The sequence below is a fragment of the Mucor velutinosus genome, assembly GCF_035048745.1.
Source record: "Mucor velutinosus strain NIH1002 chromosome Unknown tig00000041, whole genome shotgun sequence".
Lineage (NCBI taxonomy): Eukaryota > Fungi > Mucoromycota > Mucoromycetes > Mucorales > Mucoraceae > Mucor > Mucor velutinosus.
Window position 1 is genome coordinate 4,191,378 of NW_027041905.1, and position 14,382 is coordinate 4,205,759.

The 14,382-nt window shown below is 40.9% G+C and overlaps 3 protein-coding genes across 3 annotated transcripts; 2 read left to right on the forward strand and 1 right to left on the reverse strand.

Annotated features, from left to right (window-relative positions):
• Nucleotides 1–1,406: 1,406 nt before the first annotated feature.
• ATC70_001577 (Importin N-terminal domain-containing protein) lies at nucleotides 1,407–5,542 on the forward strand (the record flags this gene model as incomplete). Its single annotated transcript, XM_064820971.1, has 5 exons — nucleotides 1,407–1,545; nucleotides 1,605–2,917; nucleotides 2,976–4,963; nucleotides 5,018–5,355; nucleotides 5,412–5,542. The coding sequence occupies 5 exons, from the start codon at nucleotides 1,407–1,409 to the stop codon at nucleotides 5,540–5,542; spliced, it is 3,909 nt and encodes a 1,302-aa protein (XP_064684891.1).
• Nucleotides 5,543–6,224: 682 nt separating this feature from the next.
• Nucleotides 6,225–7,485, reverse strand: LEKR1 (Leucine-, glutamate- and lysine-rich protein 1; the record flags this gene model as incomplete). The annotated part of the gene is made up of 2 exons (XM_064820972.1): nucleotides 6,225–6,886; nucleotides 6,948–7,485. 2 exons carry the CDS (start codon nucleotides 7,483–7,485, stop codon nucleotides 6,225–6,227), a joined length of 1,200 nt encoding a protein of 399 aa, XP_064684892.1.
• A 6,256-nt stretch (nucleotides 7,486–13,741) lies between these two features.
• On the forward strand, nucleotides 13,742–14,346 carry BFR1 (multicopy suppressor of BFA (Brefeldin A); the record flags this gene model as incomplete). The annotated part of the gene is made up of 3 exons (XM_064820973.1): nucleotides 13,742–13,834; nucleotides 13,901–14,203; nucleotides 14,263–14,346. The coding sequence occupies 3 exons, from the start codon at nucleotides 13,742–13,744 to the stop codon at nucleotides 14,344–14,346; spliced, it is 480 nt and encodes a 159-aa protein (XP_064684893.1).
• Between the last annotated feature and the right edge of the window lie 36 nt (nucleotides 14,347–14,382).

Below are 14,382 nucleotides of genomic sequence, written 5' to 3' on the forward strand. Positions count from 1 at the left end.
TACACTTGAAGTATCATGCATTTTTAAAAAGAGTAATAAGTATCCATTTTACCATGAACCCGACCTAATTGAGCAAATTGCAAGTAATAAGGTCATTTAATATATAAGTTGCGCTGAAAAATTAAAGCAAAATAGTGAGGCCATGATATAGAACCTGATTCCCTTCTTGTTAGTTTTGCAAACAGCGGTTCCCTTCGTCATATTGATTTTAACAGCAAGCAGAAGCACAGCCAAAACATATTAAAACGTCGATGGTTTTTCACCATTCCAGATTGGCCAAATTTTGTACAGAATCGACTTGAAAGATCTAGTTTGCCAAGTTCGACTATGACAACTGCAATAATCCTTCATGCTTCCTAATGCATTCTGGGAGGATTTTTTCAGGCGCATCTAACCGTATTAATTATGATAGGCGTTTTGAACAAGCTTGTTGACCAATCCTGAAAAATATGAAATGACGATTTGGACGAAAATGGCGAGATTTTTTATCTGAAGGTTTCACAAACACAATTTCATGAGTTGCTTTGGATTGATAGAAACATTTTGATTTAAGATATACCATAGTAAAAGTCTTCATTATCAAGGTGAAAAATGCGATCGTTTGATTTTCGATGAAAACCATGAGGGGTACCTCATGCTTTTTGGTCGATTTTTGACCATGTTTTTTTTGGTCCCCAAAAAGTCGAGCAAAAGTGTCAGAAAGTAACTGCCAGATGAGAGCAACCATTTGGGGTTATTCTGACGATCTAAAACGGCCTTGAACGCAAGAAAACGCAGCTCAAATGCATTCAAATTTTGCTGTATTATGGACACTACGGACTAAAAAATGGAAATAACAGTATGCTGCTTGCACGTATATAAAGTAGCTACGTGTGTATGGATGTAGAGCATCACATAAGGATCAGATCCACAGATAATATGAAAGGTTTTCATGTGTAAGTAGAGGGTCAACATGAACGTAGTAGTATTATGATAAGATACGCAAGGACAATCGGTAGCGCGAGCTGCCGCCGTGCAGGTTGGTTTTCACCGAAGCGAAGCGAAGATAGAGAGCCATCCGAAGCATAAATACTCGTGTGAATAAAGCAAAATATGCTTTTATGTACACATCAAACCAATACCAAAAACGCAGCTTAATATGATTAGCTCGATAAAGTTACTGCTAAACTTACAGAGAGCCTAACAACTGAATAGTAGATAATGCTGCATAAATAGCCTATGTGGATAAGCTGTCGAGTGCTTGAAAGCACATGTACGATGATATCCGTGGAGAATATACGCACTGATCACTCTGATACATGAGCTTAAGCGCTCGTAGTGCGTGACGTTTCCCACTGGAGATTTCAAATAAATTTTCAATTGCTTTAATGAAATATACTCTCACTCTTTTCATCCGCAATACCATCATGTCGAGCGACGATTTTGTTCATGATATTGCTATCGATATCTCACGAGCTTTGAACCTGACGAATCCTAACGATTTGATTGCCAAGAAGGTCATTCAATTTGCTGAAACCAACAAAGATTTTGACAAGTTCAGCAAAGGTAAGTGGATGGATATCGAGACCATTTAAAGGCTTTTTACTCAACAAATCATGTACTAGTTTGTAGCACGTTTGGCAGATTCAGTAAAGAGTTTCTGGCAGAGACATACACTAAAATCAACAACGAAAAGCAGAAGGAAAAGCACAAATCAAGCAGCAAAAGCAGCACTAGCGCAAAACCCGTTCAGCCTGTCGTCGATGCAACAAGAAACGAGGTGCTTGTGTTAGGTAACAACTTACCTGGTGGCCTCATCACCAAAAAGAACAAATCGTCCAAGGCAGATGAAGAGCGACCCATTTTCAAAGTACCTGCTTTACCTAATAAATCATTGCTTGGGTTGGATGAATTGGCACGCAAGAAGCGTTTAGCAGATGCAGCTGCTGTGCCAGCCTCCACCGTAGCAGAGAAGAAAATCAAGATGAGCTGGGACGATGAGGAGGATCAAGACGACAGCAAAATGGACAGTAGAGAGGATAAGGATATCAAAACAAACACAATCCAGACAAGTCGCCCGCATTACAGATCGCAACGCATGGAGACACCTTCCAATCCAGGCGGCATCTCTGAATCAGCATTGAAACGAATGGAAGACATGAAGAGACGAGATAGGCATAGAGGCAACCACTACGACAACAGAAGCAGCCGAGATGATTACAGAAGCAGCCGAGATGAGAGAGGCCGTAGAGAGGACAGAGGCCATCGTGACGACAGAGACCGTGATAGAGATCGCTATGGAAGAGACCGTGATAGGGACGTTCGTGACAGAAGGCCAGACGACAGATACAGCAGTAAAAGTGGCAGTAGCACTCCGCCATCATCTCGAGATGGATCAGAGACACCTGGTAGACGTGGAGGTTTGATCAAGCGTAGCCAATGGACCAGCATGACACCACAAAATCAGGGTGCATTCACACCTCGTCAATCAACCGGCAACATGACACCCGGAAGACATGACAGTGGTATTCGACAATCCACAGGTGCTGCTACTGCTGCAGTAAGACGCACGTGGGATTACATGACACCTGCTGTGCGATCCACAGCCTACGATGAAGTGGCATTGGAATACCCAGAGGAATTTGAAGGCGACGAGGAGGACAGAAGGCGTTGGGAAGAAGAACAAGCTCAATTAGATCGTGAGTGGTATCAAATGGAAGACAACGGTGCTGTAGATGATACGCACAATGCATTCGCTGATTATGAATCGCACGATCAACACAAGGAACAAGAGTTGGCTCAGAAGCAAATGAAGAAATTGTCTGCTCGTCAAGCACAGTACAATCGCGATACAGACATGTGGGAGGCAAGTCGTATGCTCAGCTCAGGCGTTGCACAGCAAATTGAAGTGGATACAGATTTTGATGAAGAGAATGAGGTAAGGCAGATCTTGCTTGAGTGTGTGTAAGCAAGCTACTGACAGTACATGGCAATAGAACCGAGTGCATCTCTTGGTCCATGATATCAAGCCTCCTTTCTTGGATGGTCGCATGGTATTCACCAAACAACTAGAAGCAGTGCAGCATGTCAGAGACCCTACTTCGGATATGGCCATCATCTCTAGAAAGGGCAGTCGACTAGTGCGAGAAAAGAGAGAGCAAGCAGAACGAGCCAAAGCTAGTAAATTTGACCTTGCTGGCACCACGTTGGGCAATGTGATGGGTGTCAAGGGCAAGAAGACGGACGAGCAGCAAAATGGAGAGGGCGATGATGCCAAGGGCGATTCCAAGTTTGCCTCTCATCTGAAATCATCTGAAGCAGCTAGTGAGTTTGCGCGAACAAGAACCATGCGTGAACAGCGAGAGTTTTTGCCTGTATTTGCTGTCCGTGAAGACCTGCTCAAGGTGGTACGCGATAATCAAGTAGTCATTATTGTGGGTGAAACTGGTTCTGGTAAAACAACGCAATTGACACAGTACTTGCACGAAGATGGTTACACAAACTATGGTAAAATCAGTTGCACACAGCCACGTCGTGTTGCTGCCATGTCTGTTGCTAAGCGTGTCGCTGAAGAAATGGGCTGTGAATTGGGCGACACGGTGGGTTACACGATTCGTTTTGAAGATCAAACATCTGAAAATACGCTGATTCGTTACATGACCGATGGTATTCTGCTGCGTGAATCCATGAACTCGCCAGACCTGGAACAATATAGTGCCATCATCATGGATGAAGCCCATGAACGTGCCTTGAACACGGATGTCTTGATGGGTCTCTTGAAAAAGGTGCTTGCTCGCAGAAGAGATCTGAAGCTGATTGTCACCTCTGCTACCATGAATGCTGACAGATTCTCGCAATTCTTTGGTAACGCGCCTTGTTTCTTCATCCCTGGTCGTACTTTCCCCGTGGACACGTTGTTTAGCAAGACATCTTGTGAGGACTATGTGGACAGTGCCGTCAAGCAAACACTGGCTATTCACTTGTCGCAACCTGCTGGTGACATTTTGATCTTTATGACAGGTCAAGAGGACATTGAAGCTACGTGCTCAGCCTTAGCAGAGCGTTTGGAACAGCTAGATGAACCACCACCATTGGCCATCTTGCCCATCTATTCACAATTGCCAGCTGATTTGCAGGCCAAGATTTTCCAAAGAGCCGAGAACAACGCCAGAAAAGTCATTGTCGCTACCAACATTGCTGAAACGTCGCTTACGGTGGACGGTATCATGTACGTGGTGGATTCTGGTTACTGCAAGCTCAAGGTGTACAACCCTCGTATCGGTATGGACGCCCTGCAAGTAACGCCCATCAGTCAAGCCAACGCCAATCAACGTAGTGGTCGTGCTGGTAGAACTGGCCCCGGTGTCGCTTATCGCTTGTACACGGAAGATGCCTACAGGAACGAGATGTTTGTCAATACGATCCCTGAGATTCAGCGTACTAATCTCGCCAGTGTCGTGCTCCAACTGAAATCGCTGGGTGTCAAGAACCTGCTGGAATTTGACTTTATGGATCCTCCTCCTCAAGAGAACATTTTGAATTCCATGTATCAGCTATGGATCATCAACGCTTTTGATAATACGGGTGAATTGACGGATGCGGGTCAAAAGATGAACGAATTCCCTCTGGACCCCTCGTTGGCCAAGATGCTTATTGCAGCTCACGAACAAGGATGTACTGCCGAGGTGCTGACTATTGTCTCTATGCTGTCTGTTCCCTCTGTGTTTTACAGACCCAAGGAGCGTATGGAGGAGTCGGATGCCGCGCGAGAAAAGTTCTTCGTGCCTGAAAGTGACCACTTGACACTGCTTCATGTGTACACACAATGGAAGATTAATCATTACCGCGATGACTGGTGTACAAAGCATTTCGTGCATCCAAAGGCTATGCGCAAGGCAAGAGAAGTGCGTTCTCAATTGATGGACATCATGAAGACTATCAAAATGCCCTACGTCTCCTGTGGCACGGATTGGGACGTGGTTCGGTAAGTACCAAGAGGAGATAGAGAAGAATACCGTACTCATATTTGTCTCTCTAGTAAATGTATCTGTTCAGCCTACTTTCATCAAGCAGCTAAATTAAAAGGCATTGGTGAATATATCAACTGTAGAAGTGGCATGAAATGCCATCTTCATCCTACCAGTGCTCTGTTTGGCGCAGGTTTCACTCCTGATTATGTAGTTTATCATGAACTGGTCTTGACCTCAAAGGAATACATGCAATGCGTTACCTCTGTCGATCCCTTTTGGTTGGCTGAATTGGGCCCCATGTTCTTTTCTATCCGTGATCGCGATAGAAATTATGGTCAAAGAGAAAAGCGTATGGCGAACATTGCCACAGAGTCTCGTCTCAACATGGAGATGGAAATGAAGCTTGGTAAGCGTATGTTTGTCTAGTATTATGAGCAATGTATTTATGTCTGTTTATTGTAGCTCGTGAACGCGAGGAGAAATCAGAAGCAGAAGCCCTCCAAAAGAGACAAAACACGGCGCGTGCTGGGCGTATTGCAACACCTGGCGCTAGAGACATGCGCACGCCTAGACGAAGAGGATTGGGATTGTAGATAGCACCGTAATTAAAATAAATACCCTTTCTGATCCATGATTTCCATGTTGCCAGCTAATGAACCCTGATTATTTATGCGTACTAATTGATACCAATACTCTATGTCTAATTGCCCGCAAACCCTTGAATTATATCACTATATGAAAGCTTACAGTTGCATAAATGCGAATTATCTGCCCATGACAGGACCCACGTGTCTGGACCCGTTTTCTACATTATGTATGCAAGAGAGCCTTCCTCCTCATTCAATCATTTACATTAACATCTTTGATTCGGCTTGAATAACGTGTTTCCACATGTCGGAAAGATGCTTTATGCCTTTTGATTGTATGGGGGATGAGCAAGAATAAAGTCTTTTTATTAAAGATAGTTGGAAGTGGCATGAATTCTATAAAGTGTATGATATGTATGAATGTATGATTGTGTCTATGTGTCTATAAATGGAGAGTGTAGCGCATATGAATGTATATGTTGTAATGGAAGAATGATTAGTCATTGACTTTATGTATGAATAGATGATGGATTTGACCAAGAAGATATAAAAAAAAGGGAGGGGCAAACATAATGATGTGTAGTATAGTATTAAGAGGTAGAGTGCTGTGTATATGTTGTAAAAAAAAAAAAGAGTAATATTCTCATCTATGGTTAAAGTCTAAGTTTTTGGCGAGAATCCTTCTCTTTTAGTACCCATAATTTTCAATGTATTGTTGTTCATATTGTATCTTGTGGTGGTGATGATATTGGAAATTAAAGATAGGACTAATATCGTTACATGAAGTTGAAGGATCTTCGTCTGATGCTGACGAACTATCATCAGAACTAGAAGAGGTCAGCTCGCAATGACTGCTGACAGTGTTGAAGCCTTCATCATCTGTGTAGTCTCCTATGTAAGCCAGCATAGTGCTTTCAAATGATTCGCTGCACTGTATTTGAGAAGATGGAGGTGGAGTCATTGGCTTCACGTCTTGAGGGGCAGTAGTAGCAGCAGTAGTAGTAGCAGAGGGGGTATTTGGAGTAGCAACAGTAAATAAGCGACAGGCGAGTATCATGTTCCTGAGCTCTGCTAATGTAATTCTTTTTGCTGGGTCTAGACAGAAGATGCGAATCAAGATGCGGTCCAAACTCTTGGAGATGCCAGGAAGTATAGTGCGAAAGAAGCGACGAGGTTGTTTCACGTAGGCAGCAAAAGCGGCATCTTGCATATTTGCTTGTTTCCAAGGATTTCGGCCTGAAACGAGATTGATGAGGATGATGCCTAGACTCCAAATGTCGTTGGTCAGAGTATCGTAATACTGCACTTGCTTCATGCTGTGATTGCCAGACACTGTAATACCTTGACATTCTAAATTGAACATTATAAATAAACGAATCTTTCTTGTGTAAATTAGCAAGCCTTCTCTTACCTGGAGAGAAATAGAAGGACGATCCACAATTGAACTCTTTGGATATCATTTGATTTGTTGTCAAGCCAAAATCAGCCAATTTGACACGATGATTTGATAGCAGCAAGATGTTTTCGGGCTTCAGGTCCCGATGAGCGATCAGGTTGTGGTGACAATGTTGCACAGCATCTAGTATTTGCAAAAACAAATGGCGGATAACCTTAGTTTTACCGATAATGGCTTGAGATAGCTTAGGCTGAGTGATGCTTGAGAACAAATCACCATGTGTAGCGTATTCCACGACAATGAATACATGATTTCTTTCTTTGATGACTTTCTCCAACGATAAGATATTAGCATGTCCTGAGAGGGTTGAATGCATTTCGACTTCATTTCGAGTGATATGGTTGTCATGGAGACATTTGACAGCATAATAACGATTGGTATAGACATAACGACCTAGATACACAACTCCGTATGAACCAGACCCAATGATGGAGACGAGCTCAATGGATTGATTGTCAATGAATGAATACAAGAATTGCTGAGGATCGATCATGATACTGAATGACGAGAAAAGAGAGAGAGATTGAGAGAGGGAGTAGAAAGGAAAAGAGGAAAAGAAAGGACTTAATTAATTGCTTATTGACTGATTCAAGAGTCTATTATTTATATGCCCATTCACCACACACGTCTGTGTATCTTGCCTCTCCCCATTTCTCCTTAATTTACATTCTATGTTTCAATTGCCTCGGCCGCGTGGGTGGATAATGATCAACTCCTTGAATATTAGCAACATCTTTAACGTTTTATATGGTAGACTTCTCCTTAATATTATTACACCAAGTAAACACATTCCTTATTTAGTGTGTCCGCCTTCAAGGATTATCACACGTAATGCTCTCATGTTCATCAGGCGTTACATACATGCAATGGATAATCAATGATATTAATGTATATTGCACATACATTACTGCTCTTGCTCGCCCCGCTCCCCCTTGGTGCTGCTGTCCTGATCAGTGTAACAAAATTTTGGTCTTGTAAATATAGTAAACATCATCGTGGTTTACAACGATACATGGCATTGGTGAATTGTTCGCATAAACCTAAATTTTTGTTTGTTGTTGTCTAGACATGCTCATGTTTCATCTCTCGCAGTTCTATCGCTTTATCTTTATTAGGGAATTCACAAACGTATACGAACACAAGACTTGACTGATCTGTGCTTTTTTCTTATCTAGTAGTCTTCAATACAACGTAGATCAGCACCCTTTGGATAAAGTAGCAATATAAGTAGTGATTATAACTGGTTGATATAGCATACATCCTATTATTCAAGCTGGCGAAATGAACACTTGTTGGAAAGAAATATCCTCAGCATCTTAATTAATCGGATATCCTAAATCTAAACCTTGAGTTACCGTTATGCCTACTTTGTGGAACTGCACGTCGCCTTGGAGCATTTAGCAGAAAGGAGGCGAGATGATTATAATGCCTTGAGACAGCTGTTGTTTGTTTTGAATATGGCTTTTCAATGGAACGCATCAACTGAACATCACGCTATTATAGTTCCTGATAAGCAAGCACTTACAAATAGGATGGGAGAGACATGGAGAACTCGAACATTGTAGCAACTATCGATAAATAGATAATGAAACGTCATGGACGATATACATGCTCCATTCATCGTGCAATCATTTGACAGCATTTGCATGTATGACATGTTAAGAGCTCATTTTCCATGGCTTGTAAGGAGGCTTAATTTAAAATACAAAGATCTACACGTTTCTGAAATAATATGGCATCTTGAACATTACATGTGAGCGTATTGAAATTGTAGCTGGCAAACCTGTAAGTCATTTTCAACGACAAGTCAAGTTTACAATGTTCGCTGGCTCAGCAAGTCTCTTTTGTTGTTCTTTGAATGTGCTCACGAGCCTGATAATATGTTCTGGATTGCTGCGAGGGGGGCAGCATAGTACATCTAACATTATAGTATTGTAGGCGTAAAATATGTGGTAATGCCACATAGAAATCAATTATTTGAAATCGCCGTCTAATTATCAAGCATGATGGCTACATGGACTAGACGGAAACAAATGTAGAGTAGATGGGACGACCGAAATGGGCTCTAATTGCTTCCATGCCTCCTTGACAGTTATTACTTTGTGCAGCCCTGAACGACAGGTATGCACACTTATACTGTTCAGTAATACGGAATGCCCTCACTAAATATATACTGGAAAAGTATGTTTTTTTTTTAAAAAAAAATAGACAAGCCATTCATACCCTCTCAAAATTTTATAGAATTGTGTGCCGTGCAAGATGAATAAAACCACCAGCAAAGCCAGCAATGGGAAGGAGGTTCGGGGAAGAACATAACGCGTCTAATTCAACACTTGATAGCATTGATTTGTGGGGGGTTTTACCGTAGCGAAGCAAAGGTGCAAAGCCATGGTAATAAGGCATCTAATCCAACACCTGGTAACATTGATCTATATGAGGGCTTGATCACAGAGAAGCAAAGGTGCAAACCTATGACAACTAAGCATCCAATCCAGTATTTGATAGTATTGATCTATACGAGGGCCTGATTGTAGCGAAGCGAATATGCAAAACCATAGTATCTAAGCAGTAAATTCGGGATTTCATTTCCATTGTTAATAAGCTTACCAGCAACATAGCGCATCAGAATTTGCATAAATTAGCTTAACCAAAATCAATATGCCTCCTATTCGAATTAAAAATTGCTCAAGCTACAGAACTGCCCTTCCAGAAAACTTCAGCTATTAAAGATGTGATTCACGCCGTGTAAAAAACTCTATAATAAAGCAATACGTAATCAAAATTGGTAGCTTTCAAGCCCTTATATGTTGACATGTAAGCCTTTCTGAGCCACCGGAATAACGCCAAGCAATTTTACTTGAGTAGTAGTAACTTCCCGTCACCTTTGCTCAACTTTTTGGGCCAAAAAAAAGGCCAAAAATCGACTAAAAAGCATGAGGGGTACCTCATAGTTTTCAGCAAAAATCAAACGATCGCATTTTTTCACTTTGAAATGAAGACTTTTACTATGGTATATATTAAATCAAAATGTTTCTCTCGATCCAAAGCAACCTCTGAAACCACTTTTATGAGACTTTCATAGGCAAAATCTGGCTATTTTCGCTAAAAACCTCATTTCAAATTTTATTAAATTGCTCAATAAGTTCAGTCAAAATACTTATTACAATTAACACCATTGGAAGCACCTTGAAAAGTACTTCAAGAATGTATTAGAAAACGTAGGGTGATCACCACAATTTATATAGTCGAACTCCACAAAATCGATTAAAGGAGTCGAAAAGAGACGAGATCTGTCCACTCTTGAAGAATAAATTTTGGTTACGGCATTGCTGCTGGCTGACCTAAATGCCTTTCTGTTGATGACAATGATGATTGCGATGCCGATTAAATGGGGATCACGGAATTAAAAGGACAGTTGCTTAGCGCAAATACTTTTTTTTTTGGGGAGCTTCGCCTCATGAAGATGTCTTTTGCAACGACAATAGCTCAAAAAAAGCCGCTGTAGGCCTTACACAAGTCCTGTATTTATTTATGGCCAACCTTATGTCGCCATCTTATTAAGAGCATCAGCAGCAGTGAATGATATGACAATTCTATTATCAGAAAATGAAGATTGTGGTGTACAAATGCTGCATAAAATTTGAATTCTCTTTCACATTGCCCCCAATAATAGGCTTCGTTTGATATCAGTGTAAGCAAAAAGGACGCTGAGGGAGATATCTCCTCTCCTCCTCCTGGTGACTCTAATATAACCTTTCTTTTTTTTTTTTTTTTTTTTTTTTTTTTTTTTTTTTTTTTTTTTTACTAATAATATATCGTTTGAATCTACTTGATATACCAAAATTTTATTATATCTGATTTAAAATGTCTTTGGTGAGAGCCCACAGGGCGACGCCGGCATCGAGGGTAGCGAGATAGATCGGCTAGTGGTGATATATTACACATTATTTGTGACCAAATCATGTAGAAGTTATGGCATAAATGAAGGAAAGGAACCAAACGTAAGTCTTGTAAAATCAAACTCTGTGATCTTTGCTAGCATGCCAATCTTGATCATTAAAAGTATCCTCGCTATAGATCTAAGCATTCGCAGCTTATGAGTCTTTGAATGTGCGTAGATTTTATGATGTCCTGAGAAGAAACAGTGTGTATTGTATGGTATGAGGGCTCTGTTGCCTCTTTTTTCAACGCTTCAATGTATAGTATGCTTTCAGTGCCACAATAATATGTATCCACGGCATGGAATGAAATGCTCTCAGTTTTTGTGTATTCTTCTCTCAACTCGTCAATCTCTTTGAAATGCATCAAGGATAACAGCAAGCAAGCTAATCCGAGTTTACTATACATTGGCATTAATTTTACATTGATCCTACCGCTGTATGTGCTTATTTGCTGGCATTGCTGAGCGCATCTAGGAAATTATCCTTTATAGCCTCAAGCCAAAGCCTTTACGTTTGCTTGTTCGAATGTGTCTGCTTTGAAATTCTTCATCCAATATGAATGGTTCTCACGACTTTCTCTTTGGGTATTATTGAGTCAAGCGTATAGGTATGATACCAGCATATTTGTATAAGACTATTAGCATTACATGGACCATTATGGTAAATTCTGGAGATAGCCATCTACGCAAGAGTTTTTCTTCGTGCTGTAAGCATAGCGTGCATTTATGGTTATAGTCAATCACAGGATGGTCTGGATGATAAACTTGACTAGTGCTGACAATTGTATCCTGAGCTTTGAAAGCAAACAGCAGCTGATTAGAAATAAAGCAGACTGCGTATCTTGACCTCATTCTTTTACAATAGAGCAAACAAAGCATCAGTCAGAAGATTCTGATTATCATGCGTATAGTATCATTACTGGTGCCACTGGAGAATTGTCAAACCTGAGAGATTATGCACAGAACAAACCACAGAGCAGTGACACAAAGTTAATTGAAGAGTCGCAAAGCAGAAATTAGACGTCGCTATGTGCTACTATTCCATCTCACAATAGGTCAACTAATACAAGAAGTATACCTTCATGCGCATCGTCATGTATATTGCGTAAGATACTATATGCACCAAGAATTGATACACCATGAAAGTATTGATGCATACTACATACAGCCTCTGTGCTTGTCAAGTTCGTCTGCTGTATTTCACTTTGTCATTCAATCCATAGGGACAGCTTCTTCTTGACACTGTGTGTTAGCATTGCGATTCATAAAACCAACTAACTGTGCGTTTTACAGAATGCATTTCTGAGAGATTCGCATGATAAATGATGGCATCGCCATGTATGTTTTTGGCAAATTTGCCAAGATACTTACATGTGCGTTTATGCCCAAAGAAAGGCGCAACATCATTTACCTTTGCCTGAGGATAGCAACAGTGTATCACGCAAATTTAAATGTAACACGCATAATGTATCGAGGCAACTGGAACACAGGATGTCCAGATAATTGATTCAACATGTAGCACGGAGTCAGGCGAAAGGAAACGGTCTAGTTTATACATTGAAAGGACCATTCTCACAGCTGTAGATGCATCATTTCAGCAAGCAAGAACCTGCACGATGAATGACATGTAATATGTATCATAATAGAAATGCACACCTCATGTCATTTCCTGTGCAAGTGCAACATAAACAAAACATAGCCTCGTCATCGTCCCATATCGATTTTGCGCAAATGCATAGGTATTTATAAAGCCCTGAGCCACGGCTTGTCATTTCAAAGTTCGTGTAACTGATTTATAAATGGATCCTATAGCAGAGCAGAGTTCAATCCCGTTAATTTTGCCGAATTTGAACTGAAGTAAACCTGGTAACCAACAAAGGCTCAAGCTACCAAAGCCTTCTGCTTCAAAAGATATAAATATAAAATGCGGACAAGATAGGTTTGGACTCTCATGTGTTGCGCCGATCTAAACGAATACATACAAATCATAGATAGCATCAGAAACCTTTTTGAGTTCCATGTATGATCTGCAGGAGTAGTTCTTGTCTTGCTGCTGCTGGTGGTGGTCATCCTGCTTTAGGAGTGTAACAAATACTTAGTAGAGAGATAATGAGTTTGCGCTTGCCAACATGAAATAGAGTATCAGGGAGATACAGGCAATGAAGAGCAAATCAAGGAGGAGGAGGATACGCTATGAAGGTCGTCTTTTTTTTTTTTTTTTTTTTTTTTTTTTTTATAAATAAACTGAAACCTGCTGCCATTCCGTGTATAATGGTAGCAATAGTCTGAGTGGATCTTTCATGTTCTTTACATCATATATTCACCACTGTACTACTGCAATAGTTGTATTTTCTATTTGTAGATTGAGCACGCGATATCAAGTGTATGTTCTAGGCGGCTTTTCATTTGTTTACCATCTCCTGAGAGTGCCATCACAACAAGACAGCATGATATGCATGACCATGATCCCCTTTTGAAGGCTCCTCTTTGCATTCTGTTGTATTTGTTTTACCTTCTCGGTAAGTGCGTATAGTGAGAAACCAACAAATTCATTGCCCATGCTTGAAAGAACAAGAAAGATGTACATGTTCAAACAAACAAATCAAGTGGTTAATAATTTACCAAAAAGACTACAGCTGATTGAATTGAAATTATAAAAAAATTGTTGAGCCGAGGGGTGGGGGGGTTTTTTTTTTCTGTGTGGTTATAAATAGGAGAACCTTTCAAGAATCGAATTCTCTTGTTCTTTTTCTTGTTTATACACTAAATTACTTCAAATACCATCGCCACCGCCACACACAAACACACAATGCCTGCAATTGACAACGCTACTCAACCCACAACCACCGCTCCCAATGCTGCCGTTGAGGCCGAAAAGAAGGCTAAGAAGCCCATCCGCCAGGTAACGTTTTTGTTGTTAACATGAATTGATCTTGTTGTGCTCAATTGAAGTTTTTGTACATTGCAGGCTGTTGGTGGCCTTGTCATTGATACTACCAACAACAAGGTATTGATGCTCTCCAGTCGCAAGGCTGAGGGTGCTTACCGTCTTCCTCGTGGTAATTGCGATGAAAATGAGACACCTGAACAAGCTGTCGTCCGTGTGCTTCATGATGAAGCCGGCGTTGAGGTCGAGAATGTCACTCAGAGAGTGGGCACATACACTGAAGCCAACAAGAAGGGTAAGATCGTTGGCCATCACTGGATGTTTGAGGTTGCAAACCCCAAGCTTCTTGATTCTTGGCCTGCATTGGATCGTAAGCGTGTCTGGGTAAGTGATTGTTTGCGAATGAAAGAGGGTGTGATAATTGACATGTCTGTCTCTGATAGTTCACCTTTGAAGAAGCCATTGCTGCCTCTGCTGATCGCCATATTGCCCGCTTAGCTCTCAACAACTGTTCTTTATCCCACTAATTTTGTCATCTAATATTTCATTGCATTCAATTAATT